The following is a 25087-nucleotide window of genomic DNA, read 5'->3' as shown; positions in this document are numbered from 1 at the left end:
ACAATGTCCTTTCCTTTTTTAGAATTATTAGTTTCTCCTTAGATACACGTTGGAGATGTATCAGTGGTATTAGATGTTTACATAGCTACCATTATAAGTAAGTGGAGTGTGAAAATTTTGTTGCTTTTTTATTATTTTTATATGTTTTGTTCTAGTTATGTTTTTGCCTAGAATTTGTTTTAGTTTTAGTTGAAATTTGGGTGTTATTTTTTTAATTTTTTCGTAATAATTTTGTTATTGTCAATGATTTGTAATTTTTTCTTGGTGTTATGTCTTTGTTGTATACTCTTCATGTTGCTATCGCTGTTGCGTGGATATGTATTATTTAGTGGTTCTGATTTATTACTTTATCCGTTTTCTTGCTTTATAATGTGAATAAAGTTTTCTATGTACTTTTTGTGCATTAGGTCGGTTTTTTCATTCAGTAAATTTGTGGCGCTGCTGTATGCATGTGAATATATCGCTATTTCCTTTTGCGTAGTATGGAGGATTTATAGTGCTTCGTTTATGGGTTTTACATGGTGTTTTTCTGCTTGTAGATGTTGAAAAAATGGGGATTGGTTGGTTTCTCTTTCCCTGGTCTTCTCTTTATATCGAATGTCGTGTAACTATGATTAGAGAAGTTATAATACATTCGTTTGGTGTTTTTACGTTACATGTAAATAAAAACCATTTGAAGAGCATTGTAGTTGCCTGATATACATAATAATCACGTCATTAGAGGACATATTTTCCTCTGCGAGTCCCAAGTAACAAAAGTGAATTTTTACGTAACACAGCTGTAATACCGAAGGAAGGAAGGAGAGTTTTTTCACCACGAGTGATGCCTACAGAGATTCAGAATTTCTACTGTTCAGATCGGTTACGACACCATGACTTGATATTGTCAAACTACACTTCTGCTCAGTGATGCTGAGCAAGCCGCAGACTACCCACCGAGAGGTTCAAATTCAAATGGCTCTAAGCACTATGGGACTTAACATCTGAGGTCATCAGTCCCCCTGCTGAAAGGCCTTTGTGACATGCCGGCGAATACTAATAATCTACTTGTTCATCTCTGAGTATTAAAATATAAGTTCTTCTAATATAGTGATTTGTAACAGAGCTCCGCAGCGAATATCATTCACGGCATTTAGTAGTTCAGTAATACTTTTTTTTTTTTTGCATAACTTCTGATACAGATGTTAGGGCAGATAACAGTGTGTGGACTGCATCGAAGACGTTACAGACACATCTTAGCCTGGGCTTGTAACGCATCAACAATATCTGTCTGACGGATAATTAATCACAGATTGTATAACGTTTCTCTCGTCTTGGCAACAAAAGAGATCAGTGCGACTATTGGCCGTGTTGTCGACAGGTGTAGCACAGGTCGAGTGCGTGACAACCCCCCACACGATGAGCAAGACATGAGAGCTCAGGTTAGGAGTTTGATACCAAATACACAGCACATTTCAACCCCAAAGTTGTGCACGCATTTGACATTTCTGGAGAAACAGTGAAAAAGATCTACCGATGAAACTTCCTGGCAGATTAAAACTGTGTGCCGGACCGAGACTCGAACTCGGGAATTTTGCCTTTCGCGGGCAAGTGCTCTACCAGCTGACCTACCCAGGAACGACTCACGCCCCGTCCTCACACCTTTACTTCTGCCAGTACCTTGTCTCCTACCTTCCAAACTTTACAGAGCTCTTCTGCGAACCATGCAGAACTAGCAGTACTGAAAGAAAGGATATTGCGGAGACATGGCTTAGCCACAGCCTGGGGGATGTTTCCAGAATGAGATTTTCACTCTGCAGCGAAGTGGGCGCTGATATGAAACTTCCTTGCAGATTAAAACTGTTTGCCAGACCGAGACTCGAACTCGGAACCTTTGCCTTTCGCGGGCAAGTGCTCTACCAACTCTTTTTTTTTTCCTTCATTTTGTTCGTTGTTGATCGTTGTGTTTGGTCGTTGCGGACGTCACATGACATCCGTTAAAGTTCGTTTGTTGATCCTCCGACTTTTTTATTACAGAGGCCAATCAGCTCTCTGACCGAACACGCTGAGCTACCATGCCGGTAACCAACTGAGCTACCCAAACACGACTCACGCCCCGTCCTCACAGCTTTACTTCTGCCAGTACCTCGTCTCCCACCTTCCAAACTTTCAGAAGCTCTCCTGCGAAACCATGCAGAGCTAGCACTCCTGAAAGAAAGGACATCGCGGAGACATGGCTTAGCCACAGCGTGGGGGATGTTTTCAGAATGAGAGCTTCTGTAACGTTTGGAAGTTAGGAGACGAGGTACTGGTAGAAGTAAAGCTGTGAGGACGGGGCGTGAGTCGTGCTTGGGTAGCTCAGTTGGTAGAGCACTTTCCCGCGAAAGGCAAAGGTCCCGAGTTCGAGTCTCGGTCCAGCACACAGTTTTAATCTGCCAGGAAGTTTTATATCAGCGCCCACTCCGCTGCAGAGTGAAAATCTCATTCTAGAGCTACCGATGATACCTCGGTTCGCGTATCACAGACACTGCCGTGTCCAACAACGCGTGGATTCCAGGGGTTTCCTAAGGGTGGCTCGTATTGTTGCAGCGGATAGGCAGTCCACAATGCTGCCGATCTCTCGAAAATTCACAGTTGAACAACAATGTGTGAGCTGCCATGTTATTCAGACCTACCTCTTCGCTGCGGGGTGCAAGAGAAATCGCCTATACGAGTACCTCTGCTAATCACACCGTCCGCCCCTGTAGCTGAGTGGTCAGCGTGACAGACTGTCAATCCTAAGGGCGCGGGTTCGATTCCCGGCTGAGTCGGAGATTTTCTCCGCTCAGGGACTGGGTGTTGTGTTTTCCTAATCATCATCATTTCATCCCCATCGACGCGCAAGTCACCGAAGTGGCGTCAAATCGAAAGACCTGCACCAGGCGAATGGTCTACCCGACGGGAGGCCCTAGCCACACGACATTTCCATTTGCTAACCACGCGCCACGGGGCACGGTCGTTAACACGGATGCAGGACTACTACGATCGGACCCTTGAAGGACGGACAAGTTCGCCTGGACCAATGAGGCGTGAAGAATGTGGATACATTTCGATCATTGGCTACGATTGCAGGGTACTTTTCAAACATCAACTGTCTCTTCACATAATGAAGTTGGTTGAATTATCGGTATCGGATGTCGGCTTTAACGCATAAGGTTAAGATGTGATGCATGACGACGTAGTGCGCTAATGGAGATAGAACAGAACTTTGAAAATATTTATTTTGTTTCTACATTATTTTGTGGAATATACGCCATGAGATGAAAAGTATCCGGACACCTGGCTAAAAATAACTTACAAGTTTGTGGCGCCCTCCATCGGTAATGCTGAAATTCAATATGGTGTTGGCCCATTCTTAGTCTTGATGACAGCTTCCACACTCGCAGGCACACGTTCAATCGGGTGCTGGAAGGTTTCTTGGCGAATGGCAGCCCATTCTTCACGGAGTGCTGCACTGAGGAGAGGTATCGATGTCGGTCGGTGTGCCCTGGCACGTAGTTGGCGTTCCAAAACATCTCAAAGGCGTTATATAGGATTCAAGTCAGGACTCCCTGCAGGCCAGTCCATTACAAGGATGTTATTGTAGTGTAACCACTCCGCCACAAGCCGTGCATTATGAACAGGTGCTCGAACGTGTTGAAAGATGCAATCGCCATCCCCGAATTGCTGTTCAACAGTGGGAAGCAAGAAGGTGCTTGAAACATCAATGTAGGCCTGTGCTGTGATAGTGCCACACAAAACAACAAGGGCTGCAAGTCTACTCTATGAAAAACACGATCACACGATAACACCACCGCCTCTGAATTTTACTGTTAGCACTACAAACGCTGACAGATGACGTTCACCGGGCATTCGCCATACCCACACCCTGTCATCGGATCACCACATTGTGTACCGTGATTCTTCACTCCACACAACCTTTTTTCCACTGTTCAATCGTCCAATGTTTACGCTCCTTACACCGAGCGAGGCGTCGTTTGGCATTTACCGGCATGATGTGTGGCTTATGAACAGCCGCTCCACCATGAAATCCAAGGTTTCTCACCTCTCACCTAACTATCAAAGTACTTGCAGGGGATCCTCATGCAGTTTGGAATTCCTGTGTGATGGTCTGGATAGATGTCTGCCTATTTCATTTTACGACCTTCTTCAACTGTCGGAGGTCTCTGTCAGTCAACAGACAAGGTCGGCCTGTACGCTTTTGTGCTGTACGTGTCCCTTCACGTTTCCACTTCACTATCACATCGGAAACAGTGGACCTAGGGATGTTTAGGAGTGTGGAAATCTCGCGTACAGACGTATTACACAAATGACACTCAATCACCTGACCACGTTCGAAGTCCGTGAGTTCCGCGGAGAGCCCCATCCTGCTCTCTCACGATGTCTAATGACTAATGATGTCGCTGATATGGAGTACCTGGCAGAAGGTGGCAGCACAATGCACCTGATACGAAAAACGTATTTTTGGGGGGTGTCCGGATACTTTCGATCACATAGTGGTTATTCTGGTGACAGATTGATGTGTGCCGCACCACGATGTTCAGATTAGGTAGAAATGTGACAATTCGGTTGCGAACTGGCGAATTCCACGAATGTGATGTTATGATTATAAGCACAATTTTTGTTAAGGCGCATATTTGAAGTGTACTGCATTTCAGTGAGTGTATCGTTTATGTCCGCTATTTTGACGACGTAATGGATCAAATGAAATGGATGACTTAGAAACATTGACTAAAAATGTCGATCTCAGGCGATCCATTATCTGTTCGATAGAAATTTGTTCACCTTTGACCCTCCTCCAAGCAATCTTGTTTATTCACGGGTGGCTGTTGCACGATCATGTATCATCTTAGGTCTCTAACGCTTTCAATGTCTAAAAGAGCCCATGTAAGACGAGTTGTCACCAATATTCGGCTGAAAGAATTCACTGTTCGCCATCAGAGGAATGCACATCGGTGAAAGCTGCCACCACGAAACACAAGGAAAAATGTGCATATATTTTAGAGTCATAAATGTATTTAGCTTTTAATCATCAACATTTAATTACTGAATTGGTCAAAAGTGAGTATGGATGAGACTTTATTAATTTTATCCGTAGACAAACTTTCACCCATCGACCATTTGACAGTCTGGTGTCGGAATGTGAGCATATTGCCGGTTTGGTTGTTGAACGTTCCATTAGCACCCGCTGACGTTTCCCGGGATGTGGAATGCAAGACGAAAAAGAAATTAAATTACACATCTCATGGAAAGATCATGAATGTCAAATCGTCATTAGGTGCTCTGAGGCAAAAAACAATTTCTATTTTTCTTTCATCTCCAGCTTCCCATTGTCTCAAATTTATTCGTCACTGTCCTACAGAAACCATCTCTCCTTACATTATCAATAGAGAAAAGTCACAGACACTAGTGAATTTCAACGGAATCTGGCGAGCTCTAATCGAAATATCACCCATAACTTTTGCAGTTGGATGTATTTCTTTGTATCATAACTTAATACTGCAAGCTGTCATGCTTTCCACAGCGCACCACACGCTAATTCAAAACTTTGCCGTGGCGCTTACTATAATTTTAAGTATCCTCTCCCATTTTCTTTGTTATTGTGTATTTTTCACTTTCTTTGTTATGTTCATTGTTCGACTTTGTTGCAGATATTTCAAGACAGCCGTTGTTACGATGTTCACACTGCTCGTTTGTTCTTGGATTACTACTGCGGTGATTACACTTAACACGAATCACACACCTAGGTAAGGAAAGTTAGAGATCCACATTTTTTTAGAATGAAATTTTCACTCTACAGCGGAGTGTGCGCTGATATGAAACTTCCTGGCAGATTAAAACTGTGTGCCGGACCGAGACTCGAACTCGGGACCTTCGCCTTTCGCGGGCAAGTGCTCTATCAACTGAGCTACCCAAGCACGACTCACGCCCCGTCCTCACGACTCACGTGCTTGGGTAGCTCAGTTGGTAGAGCACTTGCCCGCGAAAGGCGAAGGTCCAGATTTCGAGTCTCGGTCCGGCACACAGTTTTAATCTGCCAGGAAGTTTCACATTTTTTTGATTGTAAGAAATGTTTGTTCTGATAGATTTACGTATAATTAACCCATCTGGCTACTTGTTTTATATACATCAAGCACGGCACCTACTAATACTCTGAGAAGCCAAAATATTATGACCACTGCCCACCGCTACGATGAAAGCTGCCTGGTGACGCTGTTGGCACTTAAAGCGGTAACAAAAGTGTGTAAGCGGAGAAGACATGGACGGGAGATCACCCTAGTGAGAATACGGGCTATAAATGGGAAAATCCATTGAAATAATGGATTCTCACAAAGGGCAGATTATTATTACGTAGAGCCTGTGAACGAGTATCTCGAAAACGGCGAAGCTGGTCGAATGTTCACGTGCTACTGTCGTATCTACGGAAAGAGGTAGGACAGGGAAACTACCACTTGGCACTAAATGGTTGGACGTCCACGACTCTTCACAGAACGTGGGGTTCGGAGGCTTGTCTGCCTTGCAAAGTAGGATAGATGGTGATCTGTGACGTCTATGCGAAAGAACACAATGCTGTTGCACGCACAAGTGTTCCGGAGCGCACCGTTCATCGTACATTGTTGAACATGGAGCTCCGCAGTAGACCACCCGTACGTGTTCACATTTTGACCCAACGACATCGTCAATTACGACTGCAGTGGGCACGGGGACATTGGGATTCGACGGTCGATCAATGGTCGCTGGTCGTCTCCAGAAACGCCGTCATCGGGATGAACAGCTGCTCGAAACGTGCAGCGTGCCACGGACGCAGGCTGGCGGGAGCAGTATTATGCTATGGAAAACATTCTCTTGCGCTTGCATGGGACCTGTGGTAGTAATCCAAGACACACTGACAGCTGCGAACCAACTGCATCACTTCATGCTCGATGTCTTCCTCGACGGCGATGTCATCTTTCAGCAATATAATTGCCCGTGTCCCGGAGCCAGAACCGAGCTAGAGTGGTTTGGGGAGCATTACAGTGAACTCACGTTGATATCTCCGGGACCAAATTCACCAGCCGTAAATCCTATGGAACTCATCTGGGTCGCTATCGGGCACCATCACCGCGTACGCAAATCAGCTGCCCGTTATTTATGCGAAATTACGTGACCTGTGCGTACACATCTAAAGCCACATACCTCCACAAACCTACCAACAAACTGTCCGATCGCCGATAAACAGAATCAGTAATGTATTTCGTCCTAAAAACGGACAAACTAGCTATTAAGCAGGTGGTCATAATGTCTTGGCTCGGCAGTGAATTTAGTACGTTGGCTTCAAGATTACGGAAATGGTTCTAGATATCTTTGTAATAATTAACAAAATTTCACCTTTTGACTGTCTTTTCAATGTATCATTTATCTGAAAGCAGCATATTTAAAATAATAAAAAATAAACTCACTGTCCAAGTTGTGGTGCAATTCATTAACTGCTCCTGTTTCTAATCGTACGAAAAATACTGGTCCAACATGGCTCTTCCAAGACTTACGTTCTTAAATGAAGGGAGAAACTATAAAAAGAAACTGTCATAGAAAATATTTGTCATTCACTTCATATCGCAAATACTGGTAATATACCCTCACTTTATGCACTAAAAATAGTGTCTGGAAACCATCGACGGATATTCATTCCGAGACAAACAAGTTATAACTTTTCTGACTTCCTGAGAAGAAGTATTAATGAGAAAATAGCCTAGATGCTAACAATGGACCACGTAATTTTTTGATGCTGGGGCTATCCTGCTTTAAATCTCTCCATTGTTAGACACAGTGTCTCATTTATTGCTCAAAATAATCTGTTATTTATGCAGCTACCTCAAGAACATCTTTTTTCAGCATAGATCAACCTCTCGGTCTATTCGACGAGCTGTACGATAAGCCCTGGACCAGGCTGGGACCTTACGTTATTGGGATGTGCGTCGGATATCTGCTGAACAGGACTAACTGCAAAATTCGCATACCTAAGGTGAGAAGCTGCGCTGTGGCATCAGAGTATCCTGTAAATCAAGAAATGCGTCTAGTATCAAATTAGGATTATGTCTCAGAAATAACATATTGTAGCACGTGAAGCTATTGTATAATTTATTTCTAACTGTTGAACCGGTTTTGGTCAGAAACCATTTTACAGAACATTTTTTTCTTAATAGCAGGTGTTACATATACACATCACAAAAAATGTAAAAATATTATTTATAAATATTATTTTTTTGACATTTGTTTCATGATATATACAACCAACACCTACTATTGACAAAATTCGTCTTGGAAAATCGTCTCTGACCGAAACTAGTCGCACAATTACTAATGAATTACACAGCAGTTTAAAGTGTTGCAATATGTTATTTCTAAGATTTATCAAAGCTGTGGAACACAGTCAACAAAAATTATTATGGAATTATATGTTTATCAGTTGAAGTAATTATGACATTATTCATAGCAGGATGCCGGTATCTGTCAAACGATATTTTATTATTATTGTTATAAAGCAATTACAAGACATGTAAGCTCTCTGCTGCTAACTTGAAAATATTTTGACGACTTGTCTTTCTTTGGCATAGCTTTTCCAGTTTCTAATTTCTATAAATTTTTGGCCCTTTTTCATGTTAACTACAAATGTCATTCCTTGTCGTCCTAATGGTTTTCTTCTTCCTGAAATTTCTTCTACCACAATGTTCTAATTACACGACCAGTTCGTTTAATCCCTCTTACGTTTACCTTTCTTGCAATGTAAGGTTCTTTAATCAGCTGATATAGTTCTATGTTTCTTTTTTTATTTTGGATTCGATATTCACCATTGACAACGTCCTTTACTACCCCAACCATTTTGACTTTTTTACTCTTCGGTAGCCTTAGTGCTTCTTCATCTCGTTTTGTCAAACTCCAATTTTCTATGCGTATGATAAAAGAGGCCTATAAATAACTTATACAGGGTGTTTCAAAGCATTTTTATCATTGGTTATGCCCTTGAGAGGCGGTAGGGCATAGGCACCCTGTAGTGTGTGTTGCCTACAGTACAGTCATCTGCTCCGTGTGAAAGTAGCAAGCCAAGAAAAATTAAAGTTCCTGATTAATTACTAAAATATCTGTCCCCTCTTAGAGACACTCATTCTTAAGATTTTCTTGTTGAAAATCAGCCTATCAGTTTACTGGGGTAGTATGGAAACGCATCACACCTGGCAGTGGACCATTCAAGTTCGGTGAAATCTCATTCATCCAGGGGTCCCGAATTCAATGTAGACAGCTCGATTATTCCTATGAGATCTCCTCGTAATTTTCCTCCCTTATGATTATTTCTTACTACAAATCTTCTATGTGCTAAAATTTATCCGTAGCCTCTGCTACGAGGGAAGTAACTTTTCCGATGATTTAAACAAAATCTCTCGGGAATATCGGGATAATTTCCTCGAAATAAAACCCACAGATTAACTTCTAACTGACAGCGAGGCACGTCCTCTACTTGAAACACTGACAGACAATACAGTTTTACCACAACAATCCACTTCCCCTCGGAGCTACTGTCCACTTTGGCTACGAGGACAAAACACGAAAAAAGCGCGTCTTATAAAGAAGCGACGCTCCAGAATAAAATAAATTCGTTAACGGAAATCTTAATTTAAAGTATGTTGCGGCTAATACACTCCCTGATGTTTGCTGCAGAACATTGAAAGAAATAAATAAGAGCGAAACTGAATACAAGTAAGGAAAAGGAAGCACCACGTTGATTTACGAAACGTTTGCTCCGGTCTTATACTGTAAATGAAGTCCACCTAGCTCTTGTTACATCAAAACGTCCACGTATGAACTTAAAGCAGGTGCTCAAAATGGCGACCTCTCGCCTGATTACAGGCTTTGCAACGCCGATGCATTGCCTGGTGGACTATCGGAAGATTCCAGGAATTGTTTAAAAGGCATTTCATGACGCCTGTATTCGTTCGAACAGAAAGTCATCGTGATATTCTACGGGCATAATATACACGCTAGTTTTTGGGAGAGGCGGCCCTGTTCCATGGCCATGACGGTCACTTGACATCATGCCAATCGATTTCGTCCTGTGGGAAAGAAATATGTGGAAAACACTAACAAGGAGAAGGAACAGGATGATAGGACATCTGTTAAGACACCAGGAAATGACTTCCATGGTACTAGAGGGAGCTGGAGAGAGTAAGAACTGTGGAGGAAGACAGAGATTGGAACACATCCTGCAGATAACTGAGGGCGTATGTTGCAAGTGCTACACTGAGATGAAGAGGTTGGCACAGGAGAGGAATCCGTAGTCGGCCGCATCAAACCAGTCAGAGGACCGATGACTCAAAAAAAATCTGGTCTTGAGTGCGATGCCCGGTGTCCATGAACACACAACTGTTTCATCTCAGGCAGCGGCAGCTACGTAAGAGTACCGAACTCCGAACTGCACACAGCACATGCAGTCAACAGCAGTTCTTGTTGTGATAGAACATCTCGGAGCAAGTGCGGGGCTCTGCCACAGGTTGTCACGAGCAGATGATTGGATTGCAGGCAACACGCACTGCATACGCAAGGGACACAGTACCTATGCCCTGTGCCTCTTACAAGGAGAGGACGCCTAATCGTCATCGCCGAATTCGTCCAAACTCATGGTACATGATGGGATGATAGTGCCCCAAGTGGGAAATTCAGATGGCCAAGCGTTTAGGAAATAAAAGAAATTTTGATACAAATCTATCATCATGTGCATCTTATCAATTGTCCCTGTGACAATGAGCTGGCTGCTGTGGCCGAGCGGCTCTAGTCGCTTCAGCCCGGAACCGCGCGACTGCTACAGTCGCAGGTTCGAATCCTGCCTCGGGCATGGATGTGTGTGATGTCCTTAAGTTAGTTAGGTTTACGTAGTTCTAAGTTCTAGGGGAGTGACGACCTCAGATGTTAAGTCCCATAGTGCTAAGAGCCATTTGAACCATTTTTGTGACAATGGGTTCATAAAGGGGTGTTTGGCTCAGCGGCAGACGGACCTTGGCGGCCGTAGCGTGCGGAAGTGAGTCGTGTTTTCGTCTCCGCTGCTAGCGGCCGTGCGCTGTTGTCGGTGAGTGTAACGCCGTAGAGCGTTCGTAACTTATTCGCGCAGAGCAGATTCGATTTCTAATGGCAGAGCCTGTAAGAAAACATACTTTGAAGCTTATGTTTGACTATAATTGTGCACAGCTGAGGATAATATTGGAATTCATCTGTCGATCAGTAGCTCCGTCGGAAGTTCGAGTCCTGCCTCAGGCATGGGTGTGTGTGTTGTAATGTGTAAGCTTAGGGACCGATGACTTAAACAGTTTGGTCCCACAAGATCTTACCACAAATTTACTCACGCTGGAGGATGTGACTTCCTTACACATCTAAACTCCATACACCCCAACATCAAATTCACTATGGAGACTGAAACGGAGGGTAAATTACCTTTCCTTGACGTCTTGGTCAAGAGAAGGGCTGACGGCACCCTAGGTCATGGGGTGTATTGGAAGACACCGCACACTGATCTGTATTTGCACGCAGACAGCTGCCACTACCCTTCACAGAGGAACGGGGTACTTAAAACTCTAGTACATAGGGCGCGCACTATCTCTGACGCAGTCTACCCCAGGAATTGGAACACCTGAGAACTGTATTTCGAAAAAAATGGGTACTCAGAGTGGCAGATTCAACGTGCTCTCCGCCCAACCACTGCAGCACAACCTGTTGAGATGGATGAAGTCACGAGGGAGGAGGTAGGCACTGCATTTATTCCATACACAGGCGCACTCTCGGGGAAAATCGCCCGCATTCTGAAGAAACACCAAGTCGGAACTGTGTTTTGTCCTCCAAATAAAACTCGTGCACTGGTGCGGAGCGCCGAAGATGACCTCGGTTTGAGGAAGGCCGGCGTGTACCAGATTCCGTGTCAATGTGGCAAGTCGTATATTGGTCAGACGATGCGTACCGTCGAGGATCGATGCCGTGAACACCAGAGGCACACTCGACTGATGTATCCGAGCAAGTCGGCGGTCGCTGAACATTGTTTGTCGGAAAATCACGCCATGGAGTATGACCGCACGAGGATTCTGGTACAGACGTCGAGATACTGGGACAGCGTTGTTAGAGAGGCCATCGAAATTCGCACCAATGACGACCTCATAAACCGTGACTGTGGCTATAATCTTAGCAAGGCTTGGGAACCAGCGATCGGGTTAATCAAGAGTAAATCGAGCAAACGTATAGTTGTGACGACCACGGCGGACAGAGCCATCACACCGACGTCATCTCAGACGCCGTCGCAATCTGTTCCACCGCGCGACCGGGGCGCGGACGGCGGAGGGAGCGCGCCGCGGGCGGAGGGTATTTAAATCGGCCGCCGCCGCGACCGAACCCAGTTCCCTCTGAGCAGCCATAGCGTACGGATCTCCGTGCCGGCACGTTCACAGGAGCTCAGTCCGTCAGTTCACCTGATGATGGCGACATGTATGATCGCCGAAATATTGTGCCCGTTGGACAATATAGACCGGCAGCACACCCGTGGATATTATGATTATCAAATACGCCGGGAGAAACTCAAGAATCACAGAAGAATTAGAGTTTTCGAACTACCATTTGAAATAACCTCAGAGCAGATTAATGCAGTGTGGGAGCCTTATGGCACCATTCTAAATAACATTGCTGAGAAGTGGTCCGGTGCACATAAATTCCCGGTCATAAATGGTGTGCGGCAGGTTAAAATTGACTTGATGAAGCACACTCCCTCCTATGTTAACGTCTGTGGATATTGGGCCATTGTTATTTATGAGGGGCAGCCAAGAACGTGACTTCACAGGACACGTACGCGCTCGGTGTCTGCAGCGCCGAGCGACACAACTACCGACAGGGGAGGCGCCTGTTCCACCCACTATGCCACAGCTACCGGTAACGCGCGTCGCAGCAGCTCGTAGAACGGCAGCTACGACATCACAGGCAGTTATTGATAACACTACGGGCCACGCCGAAGAGGACACTCGAACGAGAACGACCACCGCAGAAGAAAGTCTAGAAGATACAATTACAGCTCACGCCTTTGGCACTGAACGAGGCAGTGAGGCAGACATTGGTACGACCGTAGCTCCGAACATCGAGAAGCAGTCTTCACATGAAATTGAAGCACAAATGACAAACGACGAAATACCAGCAAGCTCCGCCACCGAAAAGGAAAACAAAAAACGCATGATTGCCCATCAGGGAGCTGAAAAAATTGTGCCCACCTTGAGAGAAAAAGCGCAGCAGGTACGACAGAAACTACATGACATGCCATCGGACCGCCAAGAAGAACATCAACAAAAAAAAAAAATGGGTCAAATGGCTCTGAGCACTATGGGACTCAACATCTGAGGTCATCAGTCCCCTAGAACTTAGAACTACTTAAACCTAACTAACCTAAGGACATCACACACATCCATGCCCGAGGCAGGATTCGAACCTGCGACCTTAGCGGTCGCACGGTTCCAGACTGAAGCGCCTATAACAGCTCGGCCAAACCGGCCGGCGAACATCAACAAATGTCTAAGAAATCACGAAGGACAGTACCGTCAGATCGAGGAACAGGAAAATTAGAGGAATCCACAAACACCAAAATGATTCAAAAAGACAGCAAACACGAACAACCAACCTACAGACGCACCGAAGGGGATAAAAGAACCACGGAAAGCCAACAATCTAGGGGCATGGGAGGAGGATAAGGAAGTCGGTACTCAAAACCAAGCAATGGCAGCAACACCTGAAGGTAAGGCACGAAGAATAGGAGGAGAGGGACTCCGTCCAACACGAGACGCCCCATCGCAAGCAGCAGACGCTGAATCTATCGTCACCTGAGAAAAGTTTCGTAACAAATCGCAAAGCCGCGAATGCGTGACTTTTGGCACAGAACATAGTGATTGCCGTACTGACAATCTCGCTCCTAACAGTATGGAGGTGTCTGCAACAGCACAGGACAACTCACCTTGACATGGGGGTTTGGAGGAGTGTAATCCGCCGGCAACACACGGCGGCGGACGCGAGCCGTTGAAGCTCGGTGGAGCTGATGCAGACGTGGAAGATAACTTCTATTAACACACAACTGTGAATCGAAGCCTGACAGAAATGTGTAGTAGCACTGATCTACAATCGCATAGTACAGCTACAGATAACATTAACAGAATCACTAGTTTGACAAAAACTGAATGCCTATGTGATTTTATATTTGCTTTCGATATAGACTTAGTCATGTTGCAAGAAGTGTGTATGGACGGAGTGGAACATATCGCAGGATACAATGCTATCCTCAATAGCGGCACTGCCACGTTATTCAAGTACGGGATTATACCTAGAGGTGTTAAAAAGTTAGCAAGTGGAAGAGGAATTTCTGTCGAAACAGACACCGCTCACCTTATTAATACACTCCTGGAAATGGAAAAAAGAACACATTGACACCGGTGTGTCAGACCCACCATACTTGCGCCGGACACTGCGAGAGGGCTGTACAAGCAATGATCACACGCACGGCACAGCGGACACACCAGGAACCGCGGTGTTGGCCGTCGAATGGCGCTAGCTGCGCAGCATTTGTGCACCGCCGCCGTCAGTGTCAGCCAGTTTGCCGTGGCATACGGAGCTCCATCGCAGTCTTTAACACTGGTAGCATGCCGCGACAGCGTGGACGTGAACCGTATGTGCAGTTGACGGACTTTGAGCGAGGGCGTATAGTGGGCATGCGGGAGGCCGGGTGGACGTACCGCCGAATTGCTCAACACGTGGGGCGTGAGGTCTCCACAGTACATCGATGTTGTCGCCAGTGGTCGGCGGAAGGTGCACGTGCCCGTCGACCTGGGACCGGACCGCAGCGACGCACGGATGCACGCCAAGACCGTAAGATCCTACGCAGTGCCGTAGGGGACCGCACCTCCACTTCCCAGCAAATTAGGGACACTGTTGCTCCTGGGGTATCGGCGAGGACCATTCGCAACCGTCTCCATCAAGCTGGGCTACGGTCCCGCACACCCTTAGGCCGTCTTCCGCTGACGCCCCAACATCGTGCAGCCCGCCTCCAGTGGTGTCGCGACAGGCGTGAATGGAGGGACGAATGGAGACGTGTCGTCTTCAGCGATGAGAGTCGCTTCTGCCTTGGTGCCAATGATGGTCGTATGCGTGTTTGGCGCCGTGCAGGTGAGCGCCACAATCAGGACTGCATACGACCGAGGCACACAGGGCCAACACCCGGCATCATGGTGTGGGGAGCGATCTCCTACACTGGCCGTACACCACTGGTGATCGTCGAGGGGACACTGAATAGTGCACGGTACATCCAAACCGTCATCGAACCCATCCTTCTACCATTCCTAGACCGGCAAGGGAACTTGCTGTTCCAACAGGACAATGCACGTCCGCATGTATCCCGTGCCACCCAACGTGCTCTAGAAGGTGTAAGTCAACTACCCTGGCCAGCAAGATCTCCGGATCTGTCCCCCATTGAGCATGTTTGGGACTGGATGAAGCGTCGTCTCACGCGGTCTGCACGTCCAGCACGAACGCTGGTCCAACTGAGGCGCCAGGTGGAAATGGGTTGGCAAGCCGTTCCACAGGACTACATCCAGCATCTCTACGATCGTCTCCATGGGAGAATAGCAGCCTGCATTGCTGCGAAAGGTGGATATACACTGTACTAGTGGCGACATTGTGCATGCTCTGTTGCCTGTGTCTATGTGCCTGTGGTTCTGTCAGTGTGATCATGTGATGTATCTGACCCCAGGAATGTGTCAATAAAGTTTCCCCTTCCTGGGACAATGAATTCACGGTGTTCTTATTTCAATTTCCAGGAGTGTATTTACGCTCCGTACGGTTCGCAAGCCAAACTGGATCGATCTACCTTATTTCAGGAAAGTACAGTTGAGTTAATCACTCCCGCGAACGAGAACATCCTCCTTGCTGGTGACCTTAACAGTGTTCTCTCCGCCGGCTGGTGTAGCCGAGCGGTTCGAGGCGCTACAGTCTGGAACTGCGCGACCGCTACGGTTGCAGGTACGAATCCTGCCTCGGGCATGCATGTGTGTGTTGTCCTTAGGTTAGTGAGGTTTAAGTAGTTCTAAGTTCTAGGGGACTGATGACCTCAGCAGTTAAGTCCCATAGTGCTCAGAGCCATTTGAACCATTTTTTTTGTGTTCTTTCCGCCGCCGACCAAACGCCCAATCCTAACATATGCCTGGAACTGGGAGACTTAGTGAACAGACTGCAGCCCATCGACACCTTGCAAAGCCAGCCTAGAGCGAACCCAGGGTTCACTTGTATTACTGGCCATTCCATGTGTAGGATAGACCGCATCTACGCCTCTCGTCGTATAAAAAATAGTGTTCTCAGCGTTGAAACTTCTCCAGTGACTTTTTCTGATCATTTGGCAGTTGTGGCTACGATTAACATGCCCAGGCAAAGGACATTTCGGGGTAGAGGTGTCTGGAAGTTCTATATCTCACACCTGATGCGCACTGGAATTGAGCACGAGTTAACGCGGGGTTGGGAAATGTGCTGAAGGAATATACGACGCTACGGAACTAAAATGGAATGGTGGGTAACACATGCGAAACCTAAAATACGAACTTTACTCAAACACAACGCTTTTGAAAAGAAAGAGTGGGAAAGACACACAGAGGAATTCTACTTCCAGTACCTAAGGAAACTATACTCAGATGCCGCCAATGTATCACCTCACACCATGAGAATAAAATGAATTAAGGCCAAAATAACTGCTCTGAAACGCCAGCAAATAGAGGGAGTTAAAATAAGATCGAGAGACAACAGCGGCCTTGAGAATGAAAAAACTGCGCTTTTCCACCTTCTGGCCGAATTGAAAAGAGGAAGCCGGCTGCACATAAGTTCTCTCCGAAATGATGATGGAATCCAACTTTCCACCAGCAGGACATCAAAAAGTTTGCCCATGATTATTTCACGAGACCATATGCTGAAGGAGCGACAACGACAATTGTGAGGCCTTTTTAAACTACGTTGACTCGACTGTGACGGATGCAGAAAACGCAGAACTGGAAGCTCCTATCACTACAGAAGAACTGTACGAAGCGTTGAAAGGAAGCCCGAGGAACAAATCCCCTGGACCCGATGGGGTACCCGTAGAATTTTACCTAAAGTACTGGAATTTAATCGGTAGTACGCTGCCTGAAGTGTTCAACGAACTACCTACGTCTGCCACTATTCCTTGTGAGCTTTTAGAAGAGCTAATAGTGTTGGTTCCTAAAAGTGGATGCACTAAAGATTTGAAAACCATGCATCCTATATCGCTCGTATCCGCTGACTATAAGATAGTTGCTAGGGTATTGCTTAGTCGATTGAACACCATTGCTGGTGACCTCATCGGTCAATACCAGTCGTGTGCCGTCCCAAGGAGGACAATACAGCAAGCGCTGGCAGAATACTGGGATGTAACGGCTGTCGCCTCGGCGTCCAACTGCAGAGTGGCCATCATGGCGTTGGACATGGACAAAGCGTTTGACAGGGTCCGTCACAACTACCTGCTACGTGTCATGTCGAAAATGGGAATTAAACCTTCTTTCATCGATATCATCAGGAGATTATACACTCATGCAACTTCAAGAATTCTTGTCAATGGACAATGCACAGTGCGAATTCCCATCCTAGTGTCAATACGACAAGGCTGCCCCCTCTCGATGCTGCTGTTCTCGTTATCAATCGAGCCTCTTCTACGGTCATTACTTGTCGAGCTCCCTGGAACTGAAATCGGAGGCAACAAATTCGTCTTCAGATGTTATGCTGATGACCTAGCCGTGTATCTGACTGTTCCGACCGATGTTATGAAGATACAGGACGTGATTCAGACATATAGTTCTTGTTCTGGAGCTAAAATTAATGAAAGTAAATCTAGCATTTTACAGTTAGGCAGAGGGATAGGATTCGTTGAAACAGGACCAGTAGAACAAGCGGATACTATCAAACTTCTGGGGATACGGTTTAGCAAATGTCCTGTCAAGACAGAGGCCTGGAATTGGTAAATTAAGCTCAACTGTCTCCGGGCGGTATTACGAGAGAATTCCACCCATTCTCTAGATATGATACACTGATAAATCTTGCTATACTTCCTAAGGTGTACTACCTCGCAAGTATTTTCCCTTTGCCTTCAAGAATGGGGGAACGAATTGAATCTGCTCTAGCGTGGTTCATATGGAGAGGGCGAATCTTTAGGGTAGATTATGAAACCGTGACTACCCGAAACAAGAGGTGGTTTAGGTCTCACCTACGTTAGAGACAAATGGAATAACCCCTTCAGAATCCCAAAAGACAGTCGCCAAGACCCTACCTGCTGAGAGTGCGGTTTAGAACTTTTTCTTTGGAGGAGAGGTGGTGTGGCTCCACTCTATCGACTGCCGTTTTCATTCCGGTTCGAAATGAAGAACCCATTTTTCTTATCCTGTAACGGTGTTCCACAAAATAGTGTCACTATCAGCCTCGTAATGTGCAAGCACCTCCGCACAGTTGGTCTTTCACTGCTCTTTATGATCTTCTCTTAGGCAGCGAGGAAGCCAGCGGCCACATATCTTTGAGTACCCCAACTGGTGGACAAGTGTGCCAACACTATCAACAGGGACGTTCAGTTGTGTAGCGAGGTGTTTGATTGTTATCTGTCGATTACCTAGAATGAGAGTGTCCGCACGTTCCAACACTGCAGGAGTCACAGCTGTGTATGGTCGGCCGGCACGCGAGAGACCGGACAGCTCTCGCCCAACGACTCACCGTGCTTTTGTTTACTGCCAGGTCGCTTAGACATTCTGCAGGCGCCTATGAATATCTGCAATGCTCTCGTTTTCTGTCAAAAGAAACTCAGTGACAGCTCTGTGCTTGGAACGTACCTCCATTACAGACGCCATTTCTAAGGATACGTATAACGCCGCTTCCTATTAGAATCTCATGAAACTATAGGGGATGAAGCGGGAATATTCCACGATGTCCCGCAGCAAATTCTGCATTCTTCCAACCGAAACTGGCCGAGAAAAAAGGGTTGCGTTACTTACGAAACTCTCCTCGTACTATGCCTTCATTACTGGTATTTGTAGCCCGCATCTCGTGGTCGTGCGGTAGCGGTCTCGCTTCCCACGCCCGGGTTCCCGGGTTCGATTCCCGGCGGGGTCAGGGATTTTCTCTGCCTCGTGATGGCTTTCTGTTGTGTGCTGTCCTTAGGTTAGTTAGGTTTAAGTAGTTCTAAGTTCTAGGGGACTGATGACCATAGATGTTAAGTCCCATAGTGCTCGGAGCCATTTGCACTGGTATTTGTCATGTACTAACAAACAAAGCAACATTATTACAACTCCGATACTACGACACGTCAGAGAAAAGAACACAAAATTGTACATATCCCAGTAAATAGAGTAACATATAGAATTCTGCGGCTTATTGTTAACGTCGTTAAACTGCTTGGCGATGAGAAGGAGAAAAGAGTGGCAGTGGTGACGGAAGTGATCCAGATGTGGGTAAGGAAAAGGTTAACGTTGGTTGGGTGGTGCACACATTACGACAAGAGGGACACGATGCTGAGAGGAGTGGGATCAACCATCTACCCCAAAGAGAAAGGACCAAAGGACGCTTAAATACCCAACTAACGGTGCGAATAAAGGTTTTATTTAGACCCAATTTGTGAGATATTGTGAACAGTACAAAAATATGACAACTCTTCGTAAACATCTAAGCTTAGATTTCAGTGCTGGCAAGGAAACTCAAAAGGAAAATGTTCTGTGTGTGGAATTTGGTTTTAAAATGTGCATGGACGAAGGAATCATATTTTTACGAAAAAAATGTAGCTTCAGTATTCAGGTGTATCCAGACGAAACGTGGTTGTCACAGTGATAGCATGATAGGAGTATTTGGGGACAAAATTGTGGATCAAAATTTAATTTTTGTGTTATGCAGAGTGTTTGCGAAATGGCTCTGAGCACTATGAGACTTAACATCTGAAGGTACGTTTACACTGGGATACATGTATCGCGACATGTATGAGCGACATGTCAATTTGACATGTCGCGATACATCACCTCATACAAAAATTCACGGAACTTGTATGCGGACCCTCGAGCTCATACCTGTCGCGTATACATTTTGTATATCGCTTTTTGGCCATATACGCGACATGTATGAGCGACATATGCACTCGCGCATGCGCAGTACTATCATTTCCTGTCGTCTTGTTGCCTGCCGCTTATTTTGACGATTAGCGCATGCTTAGTACCAGGCTCTTTGGCGGCTGTTTGAGTTTTGGAGGTGCCGACTATCGTTTCGACGTTAATGTATCTGCATAGAACATCAAAAAGTGCCATATGCAACATTATTCTTCGTGTTTGCGAGGCCATTGTGCAAGTTTTATTCCAAGAAGTGAAGGTAAAAGTTTTATATATATCAGAGTATGTAATACATTCTATAATTTTTTCATGCATCTTGCACGTACATCAATTTTTTGCTATTATTCCGGCGGCCTCGCGTGATAATGTTGACAACGGATGCCGACAATCGTGTGTGAGACGTTGGCATTAGCGATAGCGCGACAATGCAAATGTTTTGCAATGAAATCTTCGTTTCAAGAGGAATCCCCAGTGGCCAAAAAACGGAGTGTTACTGCCAACTGATCCTCTGGTGGAATCGCTTCCCGAAAGTTTGTGTTGGTTTTGGACACAAGAGGAGCCACAAGTGATAACAAACCGCGGAAATCCTTCATACTCATCCTAACATAATTTCTAAAATATGCGCCATCCTTTCGCGTTAAATCGCGAGAAACTCTCTCTGCCAGCATCTACGCTTCCTCCGCCATTTCTTCCTATCATCTTCCAAAAGAGCAAGTGTACCAGCACATAAAAATGTGAAATCTTCCAAATCGTCGTCGAAAGCTATCGCACAGTGATACATATCAACCAGTGTAAACGCACGCTCATACATGTATGAGGTTGATACTTGTCAACTCATACAAGTCGCGATACATGTCGCAAAGTCGCATATACATGTATCTCATACATGTGCCGATACAAATCGCAGTGTAAACGCACCTTGAGGTCATCAGTCTCCTACACTTAGAACTACTTAAACCTATCTAACCTAAGGACATCACACACATCCATACCCGAGGCAGGATTCGAGCCTGCGACCGTAGCAGCAGCGCGGTTCCGGACTGAAGTGCCTAGAACCGCTCGGCCACAGCGGCCGGAGAGTGTTTGCATATAGGCGTATATCGCGTAGGTACAGTTCGCACGAGCAGGAAAAATGTGCCAAAATTTAGAGGCGAACTCAAAGAGGAGAAATGGAATTTATAAAGGGCGATCAAAAATTCCGTCCGAAAGCCCTAAATACCACTATCGGTCTGCCAATCAGGCAACATCGCCGTGAGCATTGAGGTAATACCCCACCAACGCACCAGTTAGAAGATACCCTTTTGGTAATACCCTGTTCCTGTTGCGTGAAGAAGCATGCTGCACATGCTCGTCCGACGGGGATGGTTGAACCTTGAAAGCCTTTGTTAAGGGACCAAAGAGATGAGAGATCAAGACTACAGGGCGGGTGCTCGAGTCTCTCCCACTTGAGTTGGTGTAACTTCTGCGTTACAATATTTGCAATATGGGGACGTTCGCTATCATGAAGCAGCAACACCCCTTGTGGCGCACCATTCCACAACGGTGATTTTTAACAGACATGCTGCCTCATATACTTTCTTCATTATTCGATGGATGTCTGCCGCTGTTTGTCCTTCGGCAGCCGAGTAAAGAATAACTGCACCTTAGTCCAGTTTGAATGCACTTGGTGATAACTTCGTCGTAGTTCACTTTGCCGCATTTAGCGCACGCACGGCGGAAAGGCACTAATGCCACACCACTGAGCGCAGACCGCAATGCCAGATCGCCAAGCACGCGTGTGAAGTGTCTAGTCTCTATACGGCTGAATGCATCTTTACGGCGAGCTCAACAGCCGAAGGATTAACCGTACAGCGGGCTCGGCTAGTCAGTAGGAACAGTCGCTAAAATGAGTACGGTACAACAGGCGTTGGGCTAAAAGCACCAAGCGAGGTGGCGCAGTGGTTAGCACACTGGACTCGCACTCGGGAGGACGACGGTTCAATCCCGTCTCCAGCTATCCTGATTTAGGTTTTCCGTGATTTCCCTAAATCGTTTCAGGCAAATGCCGTGATGGTTCCTTTGAAAGGGCACGGCCGATTTCCTTCCCAATCCTTCCCTAACCCGAGCTTGCGCTCCGTCTCTAATGACCTCGTTGTCGGGGGAGGAGATAGTGTTTAACGTCCCGTCGACAACGAGGTCATTAGAGACGGAGCGCAAGCTCAGGTGAGGGAAGGATGGGGAAGGAAATCGGCCGTGCCCTTTCAAAGGAACCATCCCGGCATTTGCCTGAAGCGATTTAGGGAAATCACGGAAAACCTAAATCAGGATGGCCGGAGACGGGATTGAACCGTCGTCCTCCCGAATGCGAGTCCAGTGTGCTAACCACTGCGCCACCTCGCTCGGTGACCTCGTTGTCGACGGGACGTTAAACACTAACCACCACCACCACCACCATCGGCTAAAAGCGGTGGATTTGGTTGTGGCGACAGACTGGTCAGTAGCGTAGCCCGAGGTCTATGTTATGTCGGAAGGTGACAATTTTTTCTCCTTTTAGTTGACGAAGTAAAAGAATGTAAATGCCAAGTAGAAGCTGTGGCGACAGATTGACCTGTAGCTCTGCATAATTACATTCGCGCCATATTTAATCGGTCGATTTCAGTCAAACGCCAGTTGTACCATATTCATTTTAGTGTCCGCAGGTGCACATTGCACTGAAAGATCGCCCCTGTTTCCTTTCACTGTACTTACGCAATACTTTTGGAGCCGGCCGTGGTGGCCGAGCGGTTATAGGCGCTACAGTCTGGAACCGTGCGACCGCTACGGTCGCAGGTTCGAATCCTGCCTCGGGCATGGATGTGTGTGATGTCCTTAGGTTAGTTAGGTTTAAATAGTTCTAAGTTCTAGGGGACTGATGACCTTAGAAGTTAAGTCCCATAGTGGTCAGACCATTTTTTTAATACTTTTGGAATGCAGTATGAGGCAGCAGCAAAATTATTCATTCAAACTATGGACTACGTATTTTCAGACAGAATGACTGCAAAACACGCTACTCTAAGAGTGTGTTATGGATTAACCTCTCATTAAAGTTATGGATTAACCTCTGATTAAAGCGCGTTTTGGGAGCTTGATCTACTCTCAGCGACAAAAATGTGAAGCACCTAGAAGGATCGGTCCTATGTGCATGTATCTGTGTACATGTATACAGAGGGGGTCCAAAAAAAGGTTTCCACTGTTTAAAAGCCCATAACCGACAAACTAATTGACGGAGTTGTCTCATCTTTGGTAGTGTAATAGTTTGTAGTTCCCGCAATCGCTACACAAGCGTCGTATTGCGTTGTTTTGTTTCGTCAGATGACAGTCGCCAGATAGTCAGTGTTTCGTCTTAGTTGCACCTAGTTACTCGAGTAAACTTGGCTGGCGCAAGACTTACATTCGATGAAAGGAAGTCAGTTTTGAAGTGGTATTTTAAGTACGAAAAAATTAATGAGGTTCAACGGCAATGGCGAAATGAGTATGAAACAGAGCCACAGACACGTTTAACGATTTCGCAGTCTGCTTTCGGCCGGTGAGCGGCGAGGACGTCTTGTTTACGTCCCGTCCGCAGAGTCGCGGTCCCGTCCGCAGAGTCGCGAGCGCGTGTAGTTTGTTTACTCGCGTCCGTTAACACTGAGTCGCCATGGCTCATTCGTACAGAAAAGCTTCCATCAAGATCAGCTTCCAGCCCGACTACGCACGACCACGAGCCTTTGAAGTCGAACGATTCATCCGTGACGAAGTTCAAATACCAACACAGCACATCGTCGGTATCCATCTATCCATCACAAGCAGCGTCGTTTACGTCAAGATGGTCGATGACGAGTTATGTCACGCAGTTGTGAACAGATGCGCGAACACTCTCAAGTTCAAACACTCCGATGGTCACATCGGAGAGGTTACTGTTGACCATGCTGGACTAGGATTACGCACACTAAGAGTCTTCGAACTCCCTTTCGAAGTACCACCGGACATCGTTACCTCAGCTTTCCGCCCGTATGGGACAGTAATTAGCCACGTGGCCGAAAAATGGAACACCTTCGAGACGTACCAAGTCCTCAACGGCGTCCGACAAGTGAAAATTGAATTAAAGAAACATGTGCCGTCCTACTTAGTCATAGGTGGCTGTCGAGCAATAATAATGTACGACGGCCAACCTCGTACTTGTTCTGGTTGCGGCCAGGAGGGTCATGTGCGCTCGGCGTGTATTCAACGTCGGCTTACACAACTTCCATTGCATGACACGACACCACCTCCTACGCTCACGGCCCTCCCCCTCAATTACGCAGAGGTGACACGATCGACCGTCATGACAGACGACAACCCCCCCGGAAGACAGGAAGCGTTAGAATGCGCACCTGTCGCCGATCCTGGATTGACCAACACCATTACGGTGTCTGCAGGGGTTGAAGAACGCCGCCCATCGACTCCACATGAAGATTCGGACGAGAGAATGGAACTCGACGCTAGGGTTGTACCGACCTCTGCCTTTCTCCTTGAGGGGGATGCTATACGGGAACCACAAACTCTTTCGGACACAGAAACCCACGTCCGCAAACAAAGGTCACCGAGAAAACATAAAAAGCGACGTCGCACACCCTCAGACGATTGCCTCCAGCGGACGTCTTCTCCAGTTGACGACCGGACGGCCGACGAAACGACGAGGAGAATGGATGACACGAGATCGCCCTCATCTGTCACTTTGTCTGATGTTGACAAATCCGATTCCGCTCCCTCGGACAAACGGATGGCCAGCACAGCGCCCGCCGTTGGTACACAACCGGAAACAACTGCGGATTCACCCTCAGTCACTCAGCCCACAAGTGTTCTACCGCAGCCACCGTTAACTTACGGACCTTGGGCGGATGACATTGACGACGATTCTACGGCCG

General features: G+C 46.4%; 1 protein-coding gene across 1 annotated transcript in view; it reads left to right on the top strand.

Moving 5' to 3' along the window:
• LOC126184443 (nose resistant to fluoxetine protein 6-like) overlaps window positions 1-25087 on the top strand; it is a 223761-nt gene that overhangs the window by 166916 nt on the left and 31758 nt on the right. Inside the window, exons 12-13 of the mRNA XM_049926833.1 lie at window positions 5670-5765; window positions 7891-8020. Of these exons, the coding sequence (XP_049782790.1) occupies window positions 5670-5765; window positions 7891-8020 (226 nt within the window). The remainder of the gene's footprint in view (window positions 1-5669; window positions 5766-7890; window positions 8021-25087) is intronic.

The sequence above is a fragment of the Schistocerca cancellata genome, chromosome 4 (genome assembly GCF_023864275.1).
Source record: "Schistocerca cancellata isolate TAMUIC-IGC-003103 chromosome 4, iqSchCanc2.1, whole genome shotgun sequence".
NCBI classification, from domain to species: Eukaryota; Metazoa; Arthropoda; class Insecta; order Orthoptera; family Acrididae; genus Schistocerca; species Schistocerca cancellata.
The sequence above is the reverse complement of the archived record's forward strand: the minus strand, read 5'-3'. Positions and strand labels throughout refer to the sequence as shown.